We start from the raw sequence: 23,440 nt of genomic DNA on the forward strand, positions 1-23,440 counted from the left end.
ATGCACCAGAAAATAAAAAATCGTCAAGTTAAAGAGTGTGAAATTGCACTAAAAGATCATCATCATCATCATCATCATCATCTAATGTGAGGGATTTTGATTACATAAATTATCTAGCCAATATAGTTTATGTATCTTCTTGTTCAAACACACTTGTTCAACTCTGGGCATTCCAGAAGATGTTCGCCATTTAATATTTTGGCAGTGTAACAGAATTTGCAGAAATATTATTGTCCTCCATAAATTCGAATCTTTGCAGATGTTCTCCCAAACAATCATGTCCTGTAGCTAGTCTAAAGTGAGCTACTGAATTTTATTGTATGATTTTAACTGTGTTTCTTATGTTGGAGTAGCTTGCAATAGTCTTAGAAATGTTGAAGTGTGGTTATTTTCAGGAAAACATAACTTTTAGTTTTTGATTTCCTAAATGGAAAAATATGCTTTTTTTGTTACCCATTCTTTTAAATATTCCATTGCAGATTCTGGCTTTCAATTTTTAGTACCATAAATAATTGACATAATACAGTAAAACTTCATTTATAAACATCTTGATTACACAACTTTTAACACTGTATCACTTCGGAATATGTATGATGAGACTTTCCTGTGTTAAATTTCAACGTACCTCGTTTACAACTTCAAAACACACACACTCTTTGACTCTACACTATACCACACGAACGCACCCTCACAGGAAACAGAACAAGAGGTGCCAAGACCAATAACGACCAGTTCTGAAGATGACCCATAAATAGGTCAAAACATGTAAACGAGGTACATTGAAGTTTAACACAGGAAAGTCTCATCATACATATTCATTTATATGTTTTTATGGGGTCTGAAGAATAAAAACTTATAAATATAGCTGAAATGACATTTAATAACATATGAAATAGCATTTGAAGACTGAGGAAGAGTTAAGTCAATTTAGTAAAATGTTCACAAGAGAAATTTAAAACTTCATAGTTAAGCTATCTTTGAGTTTATAATACAGTACTCAAATTTGTAACACATATTCTTGAAGAATGTAAGCGTACAGTATTGTAGGAAATCTTAGCTGTTTAGAGCCAAAGGTGTCTGATATATTACAATTCAAGTTTCAGTCCAGAAAATTTTACTACATTGACGTACTTTGTCTTCCTGTGTGATCTCATTTAATAACATGTGATAATTTTACCAAATAAAAGTCAGTTATTTTGAACTGCGTGCTCCTAAAGAATGAACCTTAATAATAATAATAATAATAATAATAATAATAATAATAATAATAATAATAATAATGCTTTATTTTTTCTGGCAGAGTTAAGGCCGTGAGGCCTTCTCTTCCACTCAACCAGAGAATAAAAAGGAAATACACTATAATATAATGTTAATACAAATAAAAGTTATAGGTATACCTAAGATAAAATCGAAACGGAAAAATATGCATAAACCAGAGGATTATCGAACTTAAATACATACTTAAACTAGATGACAAATTAAATTACATGATTACTTTATAAACTAGGTACATAGTATACCCTGGGACACTGTGCGTTCTAAAATAAAATGTTTCACTTTGGACTTCAAACCATTTAAGGTCAGGCAGCCCCTAACATCTGTAGGTAATGAATTTCAAGAACGGATAGTGTCTGTTGTAAAAGACGAATACGCGGAAGTTCTGTGTAGAGAGACTGACAATAGAGTGTCATGTTATGACCAGATATACAGATTATGATGTGTGGATAGATTATGAATACAAGGTATTCAGGGGTTGATGTATATAAAATCTGATAGAGAAGGGAAAGGCAATGCAAACTGGCCTGTCAGCCAGACGAAGCCAAGACAATTCATTGAAAGATGGTGAGATATGATCATAGAGACGGATATTACATATAAACCGAACACAGGCATTATGGACACGCTGTAATTTTTAGGTCAGATCATAGCTGAGATGACAATAGAATGTCGCAGTAGTCAAACTGTGGCATGATAAGTGTCTGAACTAAAATTTGTTTTAATTTAAAAGGAAGAAAATTTTTTATTCGTCCAAGTGAGTGCAGTATAGGAAATATTTTTATACCTACATCTTTAGTCTGTGTGACCTAGTTTAAGTGTTCATCAATATGAACACCCAGATTTTTCACATTTTCACTAAATGGGATTTCAGTGTTATTTACAACTATTTCTTTTTACTTCGATAGAAGTCTCTGATTTCGTAGTAAAATAGCCTGTAATTTTTCAGGGTTCAGAATCAATCCAAATTTCTGTGACCAGGATGTTAGAGATTTTTAATCCGAATTTAATTTAGTTATACTGTCATTCACAGACTCGAGACTGTAGTGGATATACAGTTGTAGGTCATCTGCATAAAGATGATACTGACAGTGTCGTAGTGCCTTTGAGACATCGTTTATATATCAATGGTGTTCAACTATTTACACTAATTACAGCAAGAAAAGTCACATTTAAAAAATGAGGGTTAAGCTCTTTTACCTAAACATCGTCAATATATTGAAAATAGTTCCTAAAACAAAACCTTGGGGAATCCCAGTCTCCACGATGCGCCATGATGAAAACTGATCATTAAGAGAAACACAATACACGTAACTTGCCCAGAAGAATGTCTACGTCAACTGAATTAAATGCCTTGCTGAAATCAAGTAATGTTAATATCGTCAACTGTCAATTGTCCATTGTTTCACATGAATTTTCAGTAATTTTGAGAAGGGCTGTAGTTATGCTGTGCCCTGACCTGAAGTCTAACTGGAAGGGATTTATAAGATTATAAGAATTAACGTAATCTGTTATTTTCTTGTGAACAATATATTCCGAAGCCTTTGAGAGAGCAGGAAAAATGCTGATTGGTCTAAAGTCACTTGGAGCAGAAGGGAAATTCATTTTCGGAAGGGATCGGACAATGACTTTTTTTTCCAAATTTTAGGATAAGTGGTGGTTATCAGTGAAGAATTGAATATATGAGTCAGTATAGGAAGTGTAATATTAATTATTTTATTAAAAAAAAAATATACTGATTCCATTTGTACCTTGTGATTTTGTTTTAATCTGTCTTAATGCTACCCAGACTTCAGTGGATGTAACATGTAAAAAGTAAAATTTATCTTGTGAGGGTGAAGGTTTGTCGAATAATTCACTTAATGTCTGAGTTTTAGTTTCATTGTCAATTTCAGATGATGGTTTTGTGAAGCAATCATTAAGACTGTCAAGAGGAATGTTACAATCAGTCTGCAAGTTTTTTTTTTTTTTGTATCAGTCCTAAGGAACGTGTGTATTTCCACATTTCAAATGAACTAGCTGAAGGATCAGTGATTTTATGTATATACCGAAGCTTTGCACTTCGAATGGCCTGAGTTCTGTTTCTTAGTGTTTTGTAGGCATTCAGATTTTGCTCACACATGTCTCGTCTGAAGGTTCTGTATGCGGCATCTCGTTCTGTCATAAGGTTTTTAATTGTTTGAGTTATCCAAGGAGTGGGCTGCTGCCTGGAAATTCGTCTGGTTTTCAAGGTGCATGCTTGTTGTATAAATCAAGTACGATGTCATTGAATATTTCGATTTTGTCATCTATTTTCGGCAGACTCCAGATATTGTCCCAAGGCAAATGAAGAGCGTCATTGTTAAAGTCTCATTTCGTCAATGTTTTTCAAATCTCTGTATGTTATCATTCTGTATCTACTTTATGGACACTGGAGAGAATACTCTGCGTAGATAATATCATGGTGGGATATGCCTTGAAAAGCCAACTGACCACTAGTGACAATTTTCTTTGGGTTGGTCGTGGTAATTAAACCTGAAAGAGTATCAGAAGTATCGGTGTGATGTGTGGGTTTCAAGGGTGACTTGGACATGTTGCAGGCTTGGAACATATCGCACCCTGGGAAGAACAATTTCACAACTCAAAAAACCCAACTTTACAGTATAACGAAAATAAACTTCACATTTTTTTGTGAAATCAAAATGCGAATATTTTAGAAAGGACAGTTAGTGGAATATGTACCTTTATTAGTTAGAAATTGAGCTACTTACTTATTTTATATATTTTAAATACTTTTACATTTTTCCAAGGCTAGAGTAAACATGTATTTGACTTGTGTCACTTTTGCCGAATAGAACATGATTTTTTTATAGTTGTGCCTTTGTTTCGATAATTCTAATAATTTGATATAATTCATGATAAATGATTAGAATGATTAATGAACGTTATTGGGTTGTTTATTGGAAGCAAAAATACAAAAGTGTTTTTACAACTTCGAACATTGTTACAAAAAGTTAGATGATTTTATATAAATGTACTGAACAAAAGCTGATAGGCCTACAGTTAATTAATTCAAAATCGAAACTTAAGAATATAGTTGCCTTTGATAAGATCAAGGATATCTGACTTCTTCCTTTGGGTGACAGGAATTTTACTTGTGTATGTCGGAGGACAGAAAGATAATCTTCTCCACTTCATTTGGTGTTTTCTTCTTTTTTCTATGTTTTAACTTTACATCTCCACTTCAATTTTCATGAACTCCTCTTGCTCATATGAAGTTTATACAAAAATTAATCATGGCTCACTCCTAAAAACCTTCAGTACTTTTATATCACCAATTTTAATAGGGGCATTCCTTTTTTTATCTACACTCTTTGTCTTGCGTAATTTTGTCTACGTCCTCTTCTTCACCTTCAACACTTTCTTTTTCTTGGGTGCTATCTTGTCCATTTTCTGTTATCTTTTCATTTTTGTCTTTGTTTGGAGGTTTTTCCTTCCTCTTTTTGTACAGCTTTACTGAAATTGGATCCCAGTTGTTGCGTAATATTTTTCCAGTCAACAAAATCACTGTGGAATGACTCTGTAAAGTAACAGAGTTCCTGTTTTCTTTGCTGACCCTGTTAACATACTGAAACATTATTGCAGGAAACGTATCATGATTACTTCTTTTATTTATTTTATTAATTTGCAAAAAATGAATAAACCAAATTTTGATCTTGAGTAGGCTAATCAGGACTGTAGTGACAACTCAAAATAAAACTCTGTAACACACAAGTACCTATGCCTGCAAGACAAGAATAATGACATAACTACAAATTAGACAAGCAGAAACGTATTATTTCATTCCCTTCAATCATGAAGGCTGTCACAACTCGAAAAGTGCCAGTATTCCAGCAAAACAGCACATAACCTCACTGTACCAACTCTTAAGTGACACTGTTCTAGGTTGACAGGAATCAAATTGGCTACCTACTAGAACGACACTTCTTCTGCTTAGTGGCCAGTTTTGTGACTATAGAAGTGTCACTATTTCAGACTTGTAGAGAAAACATTTATTGTTTTGAATAGGAAATTAACTCAAATTTGTGAAATTTTTAGTTGCGACGTTATTCTTGCCGGGATGCGATATATTGAATCTGTAAGGTGGAGTTTGAGGTTGTGGCAAGAAGATCAGTATTAAAATCGCCCATGACTAATACGTGTTCGTAATCTGGTAAGAGCTGTAACAAGGCAGTTTCGACATCACATAAATATCCAATTTTGGGCAGCTTCTACACAACACAGAGAAGGCACTTTTTAAAAGTAACAGTGATTTTGATAAAAAGGAATTCGGGGCCTTGAATTGTGATAATTTTTTTGTAATTTGTTGTTATATCATGATGTGTTACAAAATGTTTCACTGTTGCTTAAACAGTAAATGTGTCATTGAAGGTCATTGGTTATTGGAGAGAAGCATGGACAGCCTCTAACTTCCACGAATTTTACCTTAAAAATGAACACATGCTGTATTTTTGCGTTCTTACTTCTTTATGGCAAACCTATTTCGAGTAAAATTGATTCAGAACATCACGTATCGTGTCTCCTGTGGTTTAAAATATCGATCATATAAATATAAAAAATGTATAAATGAAAAACTTATACCCAAAATAATTTAACATGGTAAATATAAGGATTTTGGCAGGACTTAAGAAAGAGGTATATGTTAAGTGCAAAACGTATAAAATAAGTTTTGTTGTATAAATATTAATGATTTATTGGTATATTTTGACTAGTGAGTCTATGTGATAATGTGAAGGTTCAAGAATGAGAAAACATTTTCTACTTTACTTATTGTTATTAAACTTGTGAATTGTTCCGGTTGAAAATTACATTATGTGATACTGTGTACAGTATTTGAATGTAAAAGATTAGTGCATTCTTAAGTGTACACTAACAGCAAATCTTTACATTGTTTACTAAACACAGATCTCTTAACTATGTAAAATAATGCTTAGTTTCTGTATGAAAAGAGAAACAAATCTGTCTTACTACAAACTGAAATGAAACTAAAGTATTACTTTAAAATTAAGATATTACTAAAGTCTAAAATACACCTTGTTAAACTGAGATGAACTTGTCACATTCATGATATATTTGTGGATTTTTTTGTTTTCTGCACAATAATAGTAAGTCCTTCTTATTTTTGCAAATTAGAAGCTTCCCTTTACATAATTATTCAGATACTATCCGTGTTTTCGTCAAACCATAGGCTTGCATGGGGTGCCTCAGGGTAGTAAAATATTGTTAATCGTGAATTCCAAATTAATGTTATGAACTCCCATGTGCCATAGTATTTGAATGGGTTATTTATGAAAGGGCTTAAGTTGCTAATTTTGTGAAAATGAGTTTTTAATGGAATACTGCTCTTTGGGTGTAGATACATCGATTTAGATGTGAAGAGAACTAAGTTTCGCACTCTAATGCTTAGTATTATGACCTAGAATTTGTCGTTTGATTTTGAAAGGAACTAAGTCAATGACTTAGATCGTTTCAAAACTAAATATAAGTTTTCAGCATGTGGCATCACTGAATTGTTAAAAAAAGGCATTCGATTTTTTCCTCTTATATTGCTATTTTGTCATTGTTGGGTAAGCGAATTTGTTATTCTGTATTGCAGTTGAGAGTTTATTATATCTGTACGGAAATTCACGATGAATAGTGAGATTGATAAAAAGAGAAAGAAAGGTGTAAGAAACATTTGTGATTATAAAGGCGACAAATCAAACGTGCAAGGCTGTACACAAAAGGAGAAGTGAAAAGTTCTATAAGTGCATGAAAGAAACCGAGAAAGTGTGTCAAAATGATGAACGTGTGCTAGGTCTTTGCTTTGACTTTATGCAAAACATTAGTTTACCAAACATCCCCGTCCAGGACTTATTTTACCTCCGCCAGCAATCGGTTTTTCCTTTCTGTATACACAATTTGAAGGATGGTAAAGCACATTTCTATCTTTATCATGAGGAAGAGGCTAAGAAAGGACCTGATGAAACTTGCTCGTTTCTTTTGCACTACATAAAGAACAATGTCCCTAGTACAGTAAAAGAACTTCATCACTATAGTGATATTGTGGGGGACAAAACAAGAATCACACATTGTTACGGTTTTGTCTGGCCATGACTGATTTAAATATGTTTGAGAAAATCATGCATAGGTTCCCTATAAGGGGACATTCATTTCTCCCGTGTGATCGGGATTTCGGTCACATAAAGAAAGTCTTGAAGAAGCATGATCGCTATTATACACCAAAACAAATGTGAAATGCTAATACCATCAGCATACCCTGCAAAGTTCACAGTTCATATGGTGCAACCTCAATACTGTTTTCAATTTAAGGACTGGTGGCCCAAATACTACAAAAAAAAGTTGTAACTCCTTAGAAACTAGTGGTCCTGAGACACCTAGGGACAAGAGACAGTGTTTTACGATCATTAAATTCATGGAGTTTCAGTATGATCAGAGCGGGTAGAACGCTCTGGTATGATCATAAAAGAAAAGGTACAATCATTGCTTCACAGTTTATTGGCGGATTTCAACAAACATTTTTACTTGGTTTACGAGGCTCTACAGTAATGTTGCCCATTCAGAATGCATATCCAAATGGAAAGGTGGGGATCAAGGAAGAGAAGATAGAAGACATAAAGAAAACAATGAGGTACCTATATAAACGACGAAAACAAAGAATGGTATGAAGAAATAATTGCCTGGAACCAGTCTTAATTCTGGACACACTTCCATCGCAGTACAGATGCGCGGAATTAAATGGACACCTTGAGCGAATAAAATAAGTTCAGTTTTCACAAAAATACTATATAAGTGTGTTTTCCCTTGCAAAAATAAAGTATTATTTAAAAAATATTGGTTATTGAATATTTGTTTATGAAAGGGCCTAAGTTTTCAGATTTCAAATTTTTTTTTCTAAAAAAATATAATCAGCAAAATGTTAATACCTGACTGGTCAAATTCGTTTCAAAATAGAATTTATGATAAAATTTTTATTTCAGCATTAATTTCAAAATTTCAGCCTATAAGCAGTTTTTCTTAAATTGCCAACAATTTAGTATTCATGACTTAGGCCCTTTCATAAATAACCCATTCATTTGTCCAATTGACAAATATTTTGCAGTAAAATCATTATAAAATAGTTGTTCTCTAATTACTTTATGTACTTGACCCAAAGGGGCGGCGGGTAGCTCAGTTGGTAGAGCAGCTGGCTATGGACTGGAAGGTCCAGGATTCGATCCCAGATGGTGACAGGATTTTTTGTCGTTGCCGAACTTTCACAATAGCCCCGAGGTTCACTCAGCCTCCTATAAAATTGAGTACCGGGTCTTTCCCAGGGGTAAAAGGTGGTCAGAGCGTGGTGCTGACCATACCACCTCATTCTAGTGCCAAGGTCATGGAAAGCATGGGGCTCTACCTCCATACCCCCCAAGTGCCTTTATGGCATGTTACGGGGATACCTTTTACCTTTACCTTTACTTGACCCAAAGAGCTGTAAAAATAGCTCTTTAACAGTATTTTAGGTTTTTTTTACTTTTCATTTAGACTTCCTTAAACTATCATTCTAAAAATCACTTTTAGTGAAGTTTTACAATAATCTGGCTCAAGTTTTTTTTATATAGTTTTATGACTTGCATTTGATTATTAGATGATGCACTTTCTTGCCCTTTGGCACTATTAATTGTTTGCTCCAATGCATTATTTGAATTTATAGCCGTATTTCCAGTCTGTTTAGTATCGTTTACTACTTATCCTAATCACACACTTACCTATAATTCCTTGCCCATTAGGTCATTCAAAGAGCCAAAAAATCATCAGCACTACTAAATTTTCCTGCAACTGATTTCAAACTGAATACAACAATCACTAAAGAAAATAAAAGATACATGTCACAGAAGGCAGGAAACTATAATATTGGTGATGAATGTGTAGACTGCGCCAAAAATTTTTCTGCCCACATTACAAAGCAACACTAATTTGTGCGGCATTGCCCGTTGTTGTAAACAATACAGTATTATCATGTGAGTAAATTGCAATATCCCAATCCAATTGAAATAGAATTCCCCAATTTTTATTTTAACATGAATTACCGTATGTTTTCATTATTTTTTTGTTATTTTTAATGTTTTAAGACTCATTAGCAAGTGCCCAGGCACTGCCTGCACCCTCTCCTCCATCCCATGTATGCACACTTATGCTCATAATTCTCTGATAATTTCCAAGATTGTCATATTTGTATTCAACTATGCCTGAACACTTTCTCTTCTATTATTGAACAGACAATTTAATTTTCCCAGTACTGAAATATGCCATTGTTCATTGATTCCATACTTAATTCCTTGCTTATGTCTTCACTTCATGCTTTATTTTCCTATACTTGTACAGCCAATTGTGTTACAGTAAAACCTTGATAAGACGCTGTTCAAGGGACTGCATGTAAACAGCATATTAGGCGGGTATACTAATTTTGACACATAAAGTATCTATTAGTATTTTTCTTTATTGAAATACATTATTCATGAAAGGTAATACAGTATTACTCCATTATGTAATTACTGTACTTTACATCAAATACATTTACAACACCAGGGCTTTCAAAAAGAATGAACCAATTTCGGAGCTTTATTTCACATTACACAAGCAACGCAGTGGAACGAGTCGCATGCCATTAGAAAGAGCGTATTTCAAGTTTCGAATAGTTGCCGGTAGAGTGCTCTGTCGTGCCTCCTCCTCCCGACCCCTCCTCCCAACCCAACCCAACCCGACCTGCTGCTCACAGCATTTGCCGCGTAAGTCTCAGAATGGCAACACCTCAGCAAAAAGCGTTCAGTGTTCTTGAGTTCACGAGAACCAATTGTGTGGTCACAGTGCAATGTGCTTTCCGTAGGAGATTTAACAACGTGCAGTACAGCCTCTCTTCCAAGAACATCCGATGGTGGTTCCAACAGTTTAAGGACACTGGATGTTTGTGTGAGGGAAAAAGCCCTGGCCAACCGCGAACTTCAGAAGAAAACCTGGAGAGAATCCAAGAGGTGTTTCAGCAGAGCCCATGGAAGTCCATATCTCAAGCTAGCCATGAGCTTCAGATGAGCGGTTCCACTGTCTGACGTGTTCTGAAAAGACGTCTTCACATGAAACCATACAGACTGCAGGTGGTACAGGCACAAGGGGAAACAGATGGAATTCTGTACTGCGATGCTGGACATGAAAGGTGATGATGACATCGTTTCACGAATAATTTTTAGTGGCGAAGCAACCTTCCACAACAGTGACCATGTCAATTGTCACAATGTTCGGATTTGCGGAACCGAACATCCACGTGAAACAATTGAGCACGAACGACCTTCCCCTAAGTGAATGTGTTCTGTGCAGTGAATAATGTCAGGATTTATGGCCCTTTCCTCTTCCAGCAGGACACTGTCACAGGACAAAGGTATCTCGAAATATTACGATCCTAGCTGTTCCCTTTCTTGCAAACGCACCCACGTGACTTCGTTTTCCAGCAAGATGGAGCACCACCCCATTGGAGCTTGCCATGGCGAGCATTTTTGAATGGAACAGTGCCTCAACGGTGGATTGGTCGCAGGAGTGCTCAGGATCGTGCTCTCTCCACATGGCCTCCAAGATCCCCAGACCTCACTCCTTGCGACTTCTTCTTGTGGGGACAAGGATAATGTTTATATTCTGCCACTACCTACTACCTTGGATGACCTTAAAGAGCAGATAACATGTGTGATCAACTCAGTGGATCATGACATGCTGCAACACGTTTGGGAGGAATTCGCCTATCGCCTTGATTGGTTCGTGCTGCCGGTGGTGGTCATATTGAACACTTGTACACACTGCTACATCAGTCAAATACAAGTGTCTTGATTGCAAACTTGTACTACTGTCTATTAGGGAAATATAGCTTAATGAAATCGGTTCATTCTTTTTGAAGGCCCTATATGTATTGTACTTAATTCTTTCGAAAAAAAGTCATTTATAGTTGTCTGCCGTGTGCGTGTTCTCCAAGTCCTCATGTTTACCACACTTCACTTTCCTGTGCTTACATCCTCCTGACATCACAGCTGCAGTGATTGAGTTGCGATTATTTATTATTGTCCTTAATGTCGATGATGGGATTCCTAATGAATCGGAGAGTTGTTTCTGATTAAGAGTACTGTTTTCATCGTACTTTCGTAAGATTTAGAGACACTTCAGTACATTTAAGGACAACAAACTGACCAGCAAAAATTTCCAGAATTTTATTATGGCCGAGTGAGGAATATTGTTTGAGAGAGAGGATTAGCAAGAGGGTGGGGGTATTGTAACTGTATGTAGGCTTTAAGTGCGCAGGTAAAGAGTCGAATAAGAGAGCGTAACAAGAGGGAGGGATATTGTACAGTATGAAGGTATAAGTGCGCAGGTAAAATGTTGAATACCAGTACTTTTCAGATTAATGGCACCAGTGAGTTGAATGGCAAAAATGTTTTATTTCTGTTACATTGCTGAAAATTACATCGAAAATATTCCACAAAAATAGACTATTATGCGGGATTTAAGTGCAACAAACGAGGTATTTTATAAAGGTAGCTATTATTTATGAAATGTGCAGGGACCGGACAAAAAAAGCGTATTACACAGGATAGCATAATAAGTGGGTGCGTCTTATCGAGGTTTTACTGAATATAGTCATGGTTTCTGTGTTGATACCTAGATTTTATTTTCAAATAGTAATAGTCATGTATCATGTTCCCATGTATAACCTGAATTTGTACTGCAGTGTGTATTGTACATACTGGTAACATCTTAGAAATTTATGTTGAAACAGTGTATTATTTATTGTTACAGGATCGTCCAAGCATAGAAATATATCGACCAGGAATGGGTCGGTTCAGCCTTCAACGAAAAGAACGTGAAAAGAGTTCAGGTTCTGCCCCAGGGACAGCAGGAAGCAGCATGGAGCAAGATTCTCCTTCATCTAGTCCCTCCCCCACCCCCACAAACACCAGTCGAATTGTCACTTCCATTAAAACTTCCAAAAGTGGAAATGAACTTCGTTCTATGACTTTTAAGCGCAGTGTCAGCCGTGAGAAATGAAAGTTGGTACCTAACGTAAGAAATTAAAGAAAAAAGTGGGAAGGGGAGGGGTAAGCCAAATGTATTCTCATACAGTTGTCATATTCCTCGTGTCAACTGTTCGGCCACATAGGGGTAACAAAATTTAATGTGTATTTCTATATTTCAGTTTTGGTCTTGTCCCATAGTGTAATACTTTACATAAGGGTAAGGCTTTTCAATCTTCTCTTGTAAAGCAATACAAATATAATATTTTACAGTATCAAGTGTTGCCTGTGCTTAACTTTTATCTCTGTTTTTCCTACATGTTTATTCTTAGAGCAATTCTGTCACTTTAATTTGAATAATTTCATTACAAACAGAACAGCATTAAAACTAAGGTACCTGTTTTCATCATTCAAATTATAATCTCTTTACCGAAGAAATTAGAACCGTAATAAAAGTAAAAGCGAAATGTATTTGTTTTATTTCATGGATATATATTCACGGGCCAGTGAACTTAGAATGAAGACAAAATTTGTGTATCTCAGTGTTCATTTTAGTTGCTTTCTCTGAAACATTCATGGATGTTACATGCTGATATGGAAATAAATTATGTTGTTGTTAATTACATATATTGTATTATGTTGATTTTAATTTTTTAATAAAAATGGGAAATTTTTCATGACCCTAAATTACAAATAAAGTGTCTTTACCACTGAATGAATCTTTTATCTACATATTTCTTTACTGTATATATAGTGCATTCAACATGTGGTATATAGTCCGTATACTTGCATTGCCCGAAAATTACAATAAGATATGCTATGTAGATGAATATTTATGCACATAAGAACACTACCAGAATCTGAGCAGCGATCACAAATAATTGAATATTATTTCTGTGCATTTGACACGTTTTCTCCTATTATTGTATCATGTTAGGTGAAATGTTTACTGTTTTATTGAAAAATAGAAGACATTTGGATAATCAATATACTGTAACTTCCACATAAACTGCAGATGATATTGAAAATTCTGACAAAAAATTATTACTTGTTTTCTGTATATGACATTTACCTAGATATCTTAAAATCAGCAAACCTCTTAATCAAAATTAAAATAAAAGCACATGTGAAAGAACTTACTAAACAAGAATGTGAAAATAAAAAAAATGGAAAACACTACTAGAGCCCAACATAATATCGAACAGTCCATGATCTGATGCCTTTGCTTTATTCTGCTTAGAAACTGGCCATGACTGTCTAGCAGCACATCTCCATCGAAGAAACTTGTTAGATTTACCACAATATGTAATATACAATATACAGGGTGTTTAAAAAATACGGGGCATAATTTCAGGTATGTATTTCCCACATGTAGACAATCAAAATAGTTCATTACAATATGTGTCCGGAAATGCTTTATTTCCGAGTTATGGCCTTCACAACATTGAAATTCACCGGAACGTTTTTCTTTCCGCGGGTCATTGCCGTCAAAGGAGACATTAAGAGGGCACTCTGACAGTTCATTCCGTGGCGAAGGTTACATTCAGTGTTGTGTAGGCATTAGACTGTGCGACATGTATTCAAATCAAAAGCTGGCAGAGATACACTGCATGTGCGGTAAGGCAGATGGCAATGCTGCGCTGGCTCGTCGTTTGTACCAGGAGAGGTACCCACAGCGACAATGTCCAGATCAGAAGACATTTGTACGTCTCCATTACCGTCTGTGCGAGTATGGAAAATTTAACTCTCCTGGTTTGGGAAGGGGACGACCAAGATCTACAACTCCAGAAGTAAAGGAGGTGATTCTGGAGGCTGTGAACAGCACACGAAGGGTAGTGTTGCAAGTCAATGTTCCTCATACGACTGTCTGGAGACTGTTGAAAGAGTATCAATTGTATCCTTATCATTTGCAACGTGTACAGGCCCTGTCACCAGCAGCTTACCCTGCACGAGTTAGGTTCTGTCAGTGGTTCTTGCAGCAGTGTGGTGTAAATCCGAACTTTCCTGCCTTAGTATTATTTACAGATGAAGCACAGTTCACACGAGATGGCATAACAAATTTCCACAATCAGCATGTATGGGCGTATGAAAACCCACGTGCAACTGTTCCATCTCATCACCAGGTGCGGTTCTCCCTCAACATGTGGGCCGGTATAATTGGTGATCTATTAGTTGGACCCCATGTACTTGTAAACAGACTTACCGGGCAGGCGTACACAAACTTCCTGGAAAACACCATACCTCATGTTTTAGAAGACACTCCACTGATCAGTCATCAACACATTCACTTCTTGCATGATGGCGCTCCTGCACATTTCAGTCGTACAGCTCGCCGGTACTTGGATCGAAGGTTTCCTGATCGATGGATAGGTAGAGGTGGCCCAATTGCTTGGCCTCCACGCTCACCTGATCTGAATCCTCTCGATTTATACTTGTGGGGCCATTTAAAATCATTGGTTTATTCGTCTCCGGTGCCTGATTTGGAATCCCTTCGGAATCGAATTGTGGCATGTTCTGAGGACATACGCAATACTCCTGGAGTTTGGGATCGTGTTCGCAGGTCAATGAGACATCGATGTGAGGTCTGTATTCAAGCAGGAGGTGGACATTTTGAACATCTTCTGTAATGACAACGACCTGCGGAAAGAAAAACGTTCCGGTGAATTTCAATGTTGTGAAGGCATAACTCGGATATGAAGCATTTCCGGACACATGTTGTAATGAACTATTTTGATTGTCTACATGTGGGAAATACATACCTGAAATTATGCCCCGTATTTTTTAAACACCCTGTATATTTGACATGTACAATAAAGAACAGGGCATACTTACTGCTACCATTGCTGCTCCTGCCACCACCACCACCTCTACTACTACTACTACTACTACTACTACTACTACTACTACTACTACTACTACTACTACTATTACTACTACTACTACCACTACCACTACTACTGTATAGTATTATGTAATTTTAATCATATGTTGTATAGTTAACTGAATACGGGTTGGAATCTCAAGTGACACCAATAAAGCATCACTCATGAGACATCTAAGCCAGGAGATTATAGGGTAGGGTGGCCAGTTCCTTTCCCACTCTGTTGCATACATCACTGACTATAGTAAACATAGAGCAACTATGAACATGGGCAGCACTAGATGCAGCTGCTATTCTGAAATCAGTCACTGACATTGCTGCAACATTGCCTAGTTAACGTCCATGTATGACATAGCCTTTTTATTCCTTTCTTTACTCGCACAAAATTATTACATATAGGGCTTTTTTTTAAATAGTTCCATGAGAAAGAGTTACTTTCATTGAAGATGACAATCTAAACCCCATGTCTGTAATATTCATGGTTGGCGAAATAAGTGCTAGCCTTGAAGCTAATATAAACATAGTGATCCTTATTTTGTCAAACCAAAATATAACAAACTGAGACTGCATTTCTCAGTTCTAAATCATAATTAACATCAGTATGATATGAAATATCAGTGAAGAAGTGTTCCGAGTTGTTGAAAGGTTTAGTTTATTTTACGGTACCTATAAATGCTTCAACATTTATGTCATAGAAAGTGAAATGGGTAGACATTAGACACATACACACATTTATGTCATATCGCATGTGTATATTTGAGTATATCAGTAGGCCGTGAAGTGTTTGTATTTTCACATAATATGGCTTGTATTCATTTTAACTTGATTTCAATTTTATTAATGACTGGCCATACCCATGCGCTTCGCTGTACGTATTACAAATAAATATTCTTTAAGTAAATGTGTTATATTTTAAAATACAGATTTGTTATTACTTAGTGAATAATTGGCTAGACAAATATTATTGAAACTTTCTCACTTACTTCAGTTAACCATGTTGCCTTGTGTATATCTCATATAGGATGCTCAGAACTTATGTATGTAAAACTTACTGCAAAGGAAACGAAACAAATTGGCGAACTGTTATGTAAATGATTGCGTGATGATGATGATGGTGATGATGATGATGATGATTACGATTACTATTATTACAAAAATGATTTTTTAAATTAACAAAAATGAATAAAATGAAATTATATGCTGATTAGGCAATGATAGGGGCCTGTAGCAATGCTAGGAATATTGGAAAATAGCAAAATATTGCAAAGGAACTACATTTTTGAAGTATTATTGTTATTATTATTATTATTATTATTCTCTGAACTTGTTACAAATAAACAGAATTTATGTAAATCTAGTATATTTTAAATTACAGCTTTATTATCAGTGAATAATTAGCAAGAAATGAAATCAAATGTGGGATACAATAATAATTCCGTCCGTAATTTCACACCAGCAAAGTACCGTATCAATAAAGGCCAAAATATAACAAAAGTGTCATGCAATTTTATTACTGAACTCTCATAAGTATATCGATATGGTGTAACATTAATTTGATATCAGCTTTTTTATTATATTTGTAATTATTAAATAAATACTCACTTAAGACACCATATAAATTGCTGTCTCTTTTCGAAAATTCATGGAAAATTTTATAACCTTCAAATAGGAATAAATTTAACTATTCATCACTCATTCAAGTTTACTTTCGGCATTGTATCAAGAATATGTTTTAATCCTACCTTATGCCGCATTTGGTTCAGTCCTCAATTCACTCAGGAGTTATCGTAATGACATATAGCCAATGTGCATCTAGAGAAATTACACTCTCCAGTAGTGAAAGGATTGTCCAAATTTCTTAAATAGTTTCTGAGATTACCTCATACACATACACAACCACTTGATATATATATATATATATATATATATATATATATATATATATATATATATATATATATATACACACACACACACACATATACAGTCCGATTATGTGGACACTATATGGGCCGCAGACAGTCCAGAGAAGAAAAAATCCGGATAATTCGGAGAGTAAGAGCTCTATAATATTTTTGATCCTGTCATTTTAAAGGGTCAAAGGTCGAACCCAGTAATGTAGAAAGGCTACATAATAAACGAGTTATAATATATATAGATCTGCGTTGACTTTAAAAAACTTTGTTATTGTACAGTACGTACAGACTTTAAATAAAGTTCATAGTGTGCAGTTAAAAAAATCCAAATTTTAAAAATAGTTATTGTCGAAGCAGCATAATCCATAACTTATTTAAATACAGTGCAGTATAATGCACCACAGTGCTTAAAGACTATTACTGTAAATGTTTTGGATAACACGGAAGGCCAGATAATCAGAACTCTACTCTACTCTACTCTCTCTCTTTGTGCGTGCGTGTGCGCGCGCACTTGTGACTAGGTTGACCATGGGGCTTGGAGCCCTCTCAAATGCAAATCTAGTGCTTTACCGCTGAGCCACGTCGCTCGATATTTTATACTTAATATAAATGTATCTGGCAAATAGTTTTGTGTTACCAGTACTGTATTTTTCTATTCGTCGAATATCTCGCAACATTACGCCAGTTAAGTAGTCCAGTTCGCAGGTGACTATCGTATATTGCTCGAAGGCGCAATATAATACAGAGAGAGCAGCCATCTTCCATCTCTGTCGCTCTCGCTGTGTCTGGCAACAGTGCGCTTGTTTCTGCAGCAGTTTCCAACCATCCTGAGCATGCGCACATCGACTTTACTGTACGTACAGCGATAACTTCAGTTTCTGACTACTTGCTGATTAGTGATTAAAGTCAGGCATTCTTGCAGCATATCAAACTGTCACCAAACCATTTCCTGACGGTCAGAAAAATTTGTGCATGAAGCGCACCAATCTCAAATCATATTAACGCATTGATAGTTATATTTTACTTTTATCCACTGGACTAGTACACGTACTTTTTGCATTAATATTTAATGTTTCCATGCTTATCTTATTTGGTTATTAAAATATACTGTGAAATTTAATCACGCAAGTGAAATGGGTAGGCATTAGATAAGTTACACACACATTTAATTACATCTTCAGTATTCGATATTAGTAGTAATAATACTGAAAAGTTCACGGTAAAAGTGGTGAATGACTCGCCAGTGCTATCTAGCGGCAGGGAGTGAAGGCAGCGAGTATGACGTGATGCCTAGCATAGCACGGTGAACTTTGATGTGAGTTTTGTTTTCAACAAACACATGTTGTCGTAAGGATTATTCTCATTGTTGTTGCATACAATGTCTGTTAAATGTGGGATTGTTTGTTTTGTGTTTTGTAAAAACTACGCTTGGCAAATGATGCTTGCTCTTTCTTCAGATTTACAAAAGATGGAGATAGGGAGTAGTCATGTAAACGCCAGTAGGCATAATATTACGTTTCTGTTGCATTATTATTATTATTATTATTATTATTATTTTACTACTACAGTTATTTGATTTTTTCTTTTAGGTATGTCAGGTCCATATGGGCAAATAAATGTAAATATGAGTCCTAGACGACACGTTTAAAATTAGAGGAACAGACTAGCTATCTGCACAATAATCACAGAATAGGCCTATATTCAAATCCCTTTAGATTATTGGACTTTATTAATCATAATTTAAAAAGTCAGAGGTAAATAAAAATAAAATGTAATTGAGGGGTTTGCCGGAAAAAGGGCGTATACGTTAATATGGCGAATTGAGATACATTCAATCTAAGATTTTAAAACGCACCTGAATAAAATGCTATATTACACGCACACAGCCCTGTCCTGCAGGTATGTAAGGGAGCCTGGGGAGGTTTGACCCATTATTTTTATTTTATTTTTATTTCCAAAAATAAATTTCCTTAGAGGTGATGAAAACATACCATTAGATAGACTAAGATCTCAGACATATATGGTAAATTACAGAACAGCCTATTCTTAATGTATTAAATTTCATATATGTTTTTTAATTATACTACTTTCTGGGTCAAACCTCCCCGCATAAGGGAGGTTTGGCCCACATGTTGGGAGGTTTGACCCAAGCCTACAAAACAGTACAAGTCTGCAATATTTAAATAAATTAGGAACATGAATACAAAGAACACTATTTCTAACAAAAGTACCAAACACAAATATTATAAAAATATAGAAAATAGTGAAAGTTCCACTGAGAAATAGCACTGTTTTCACTTAACGCACATTTAAATTAATAAATCTCACTGAGAACCTAAGTTTTGAAGACATTCTTTCAGTTCCATCTTGAAAAACTGGTTTTGGAAGAATTTTCATATCTTCAAATGGCACATAACTAGTGTCTTCAACATCAGGATACACAAAGCAGTCTGACCCGAATCGGTAGCGCCGCATGAATTTCACTTTACACTCATATTCTCTGATCTGTATAACTTTTCCAACATAATGGCATGCTGTCGACTTGGTGCAGAACTTAACCAAGACGAAATCACCACTTTTAGCAGACATCACTCCCCAATCTTCATTATTCACCTCCTCGCAGTCGTCATCATCAGTTATATTTTCAGAAGCCTCGTCCTCATCAGCCGTAGGAGTAAAGTGAGATTCTCTTCTCTTTTTCCTCTCCTTTTCAATTGATACAGAGTCCTCACAGTCATTAGGAAATATTTTCCTAATAGTTTTGGAAGGAAGGGTAGCCTGATTTCTCTTCCTATTGACGCGTTCTTCGTACTCTTTCTCAATAGCTGCTTTGACAGGTGTGTCTGTCAACACACGACTAACAACCCTTTTGCGGCCATTTTTACTTTTCTTTGGACCAGCTTTCGGGAAAGGTCTTACTTGTTCTGGTGAAATTCCACTACAACTTGGCTGGGTAATCAGTGTTGGATGGGGTTCTTTGCTTATGGCTGCTGCATCTTCACTGGCAGGACTTGGTCGATAAGTTACATATGAGCTCATAAAATCAGTAGAATTGAAAATAGTGGAATCAAATGGCCAGATCCCAGTGCATTTAAAGCCACTGATTATATTGGCAGGAGTGAAAGAAACAGGAAATGCATTTCCAACAAATTTTGGGATCTGGTAGATAGTTGCAGTCTCTCCTGGATGAGTGGTCATGAAGTCATCAATAGCTTGATTGTAAACAGTTTTGAAGGGCCCAAATACAGTTCTATCAAGTGGTTGAGTTTTATGGCTTGTGTGGGGTGGCAATGTTATTAGTGTGATACCATTGTCCTTAGCGATCTGAAGTGTCTGTGGTGTTACGTGAGATTCATGGTTGTCTAAGATGACAAGCACAGGACGTTCTTTAGAGCACTTTGTGTGTTTGATAAAGTGTTCCCAGTAATGAACAAAGGTCTCTCCAGTCATCCACCCACTTGGACTAACACCAGCACAAGAACCCACAGGAGCACCATCAATCATTTTATCATTTAATCTCTGTCTTGGATAGACAAAGAATGGTGGAACAGCATTTCCTGTTGCACTTACTGCACAGCAAAGTGTAACAAGTGTCCCCCTCTCAGCGGATGTCATTTTTGAGACCTGTTTTTCCCCTTTTGGTGCAATTACCTTGCCAGGTTTCTGTACATTTGTTACCCCAGTTTCATCCAGATTGTAAATTGATTCTGGGCCAAATTTATTGGTGTGATACACAGAACGAAGATTCTGGAAGAACTCGCCTACACTTGTTGGGTTAAAGGCTGTCCCTCTCCCTAGACTTTTTCCCTGGGGATTCCGCAGTGACAGTCTTGGGTGACGATGCATGAATCCTCTCTCCCAATCATAACTGGCTTGATTGTTTCTCTTCCAATTATCACCGATTGGTTTACCTCTAGCGACTGCATATTCATAAGCAAATCTTCGCAACTCTTTAGGAGTAAGACCATAATTCAACCTAGCTGCTGTTAGAAGGTACTTTTCTAAATCATTTTCCTCTTCTGAACTAAAAATCTGAGAGCTGTTGTGGTCTGCCTTGAAATCTGTTTCATTTCCTTCCTTTACTTTAGTAACATACCTCCCTAAAGTCTTCCTATCAACTTCATATTCAACTGCAGCTGCTCGAATGCTCACATTATCATCGAGGACACGCTTTACAGCAGCTTTCATTACTCCTGGATCTACTTTCTTCCTTGGATTTTCAGTAGGTTTCCACTTGAAAGGCATCCTATTAAGAAATAAAAAAAATGTTATGAAATCACACACCATAACATGGGTCACACCTCCCTGCAATTTTGGGTCAAACCTCCCTCATGGGACTTTTTGTATATACTAAAATATTTATATACTTAATAATAAAGAAAACTACACAATAAATATATGAAATTGAACCTAAAAGGATGTAGAATCAAATGTAACTATCACTATTACCATTAAGATTGCAATTACTTACTTGGATTCTTATAAACAACAGCATCAAACCAACATCAGCAAGCAACAAATCAAACAGGAAGTAGAATCTCAGCTGTTCTTGGTTTCACTGCCTTGATGAGCATAAATATTACCTCTGACATTAAAAGCAAAGAGAACCATGACAAATAGCAGAGATAAAAATGGCGGGATTTCAAATTATAGAGATGGGTCAAACCTCCCCTATGGTCAAACCTCCCCAGTCTCCCTTACAGTACAATCAAAACAAAATTTCGCTACTATAATTATTCACTACATTTTAAACCGTTTTCCCGAAGAAGGGCGTATAGGTCTATCCGGCAAAGCTCTCAATTATTGAAAAAGTATGCCGAAGTTTCAAATCAGCTGTAGCCCCGTTAATTCTACTTCGTTTTTAATAACAAGCTGAAGAGAACAGTTTGAATTTAACAGCTCCTTCTTCCGAAAATATGGGTCAAATTCAAAGCACAATTAAAGAACCGCAATGGTCCCAAAAAACGTATTAGATCTTGCATCGAGGAGGCTGCGGATCAAGAGGAGTAGATAAGAGATTCTAGCCCTCTTGCTACGGGTTCTTTGATGTCAGACAGAAACGACTGAGGATATACACCTACCATGTCATTAGATAGTGCATTAGCAATGACATTTTCTATGGTAACTTAGTCAGTTACTAAGCTGCATAAATCTACTTTACTTTCTTCATGCAAAACACTTATTTCTTCATAGTTTCTCCGTATAAAAAAGCTGAAAGTCTTGATGTGCCTTAGGATGCGTAACATACAAATACTGTATGTATTATTGATTTTGTGAAGAAAGTGGACTCGTGTATTTTCATAAATGATTCAGGTATTTATTCCGACAAAATAATTTTCCTAGTCTAGACTTTCAAGACGTTATTAATATTTATTTTCACTAAATTAAGTCCAAATCTTTAGATCCAAGAAATCCTAAAATATAAAAAAATGGATCAAGATTTCCAGACGACGACGCTTTCTAATAAATTACTTTTGGCTCAAATAATCTTTTCGGACGATAGTGACAGGACAGCTCTGAACACAGCAATTTCAGATGTTGATTTAATTAAAATGTTTTTTTACTTGGATATTTATCAACGCTGTATCAATTACTGGGTTATTTAGCGTCGATGGATTTGGTGATAGCGAGATGAAGCCGAGGATTCGCCATAGATCACCTGTCATTCCCCTTACGATTGGGGAAACCCTGGAAAAAACCAAAACAGGTATTGTATTGTATTTATTAACATTCCATGGTCTTCTTACATTGCTTCACAGCTAGAATATAAAAAAAAAGTAAAAAAAAAACTTAATACTACTATAAAGTCTTAATTTATTGTCACAGTCTAGTTGAAATATATACAGAAGAGGTTTACAATATACGTAGTCTACTAGTACAACACAAAATTTTAGTATCAATTTCATGAAGCGTTGTTGAATTTCATGAATTCACATACAGAATAGAAGACGTGAGAAATTAGGTACTTCTTTAATTTGGCCCTAAATAATCTTATGTTTTGAGTTTCATCTTTTATATCTATAGGAAGGCTATTAAAAATTTTTACTGTGTTTGATAGCACGAGAGATTTGCCGATAGAGTATGAAAGTCATTTTTAGACGCGTATTTATGCAATGAATTGTTGAATTAGTTACAAAGTTTTCACGATTACGTACGAGGAAGATTAATGAAAAAATATACTGACAAGCCATGGGCATTATTTGTAGTTTTTTGAAAATATCCTACACGATTCTCTAGAGTTGGCACCTATTATTATTCTAATTACTATTTTTTTAGTAGGAATATATTGTTACTATCTGTGG

General features: G+C 35.7%; 1 protein-coding gene across 1 annotated transcript in view; it reads left to right on the top strand.

Annotated features, from left to right (window-relative positions):
* The window catches only part of LOC138715276 (protein starmaker-like), a 67,362-nt gene extending 54,323 nt beyond the window's left edge, over nucleotides 1-13,039 (top strand). Inside the window, exon 7 of the mRNA XM_069848027.1 lies at nucleotides 12,127-13,039. Coding sequence (XP_069704128.1) covers nucleotides 12,127-12,375 — 249 coding nt within the window. The 3' untranslated portion in view covers nucleotides 12,376-13,039. The remainder of the gene's footprint in view (nucleotides 1-12,126) is intronic.
* Nucleotides 13,040-23,440: the final 10,401 nt, after the last annotated feature.

The sequence above is a fragment of the Periplaneta americana genome, chromosome 15 (genome assembly GCF_040183065.1).
Source record: "Periplaneta americana isolate PAMFEO1 chromosome 15, P.americana_PAMFEO1_priV1, whole genome shotgun sequence".
NCBI lineage: Eukaryota > Metazoa > Arthropoda > Insecta > Blattodea > Blattidae > Periplaneta > Periplaneta americana.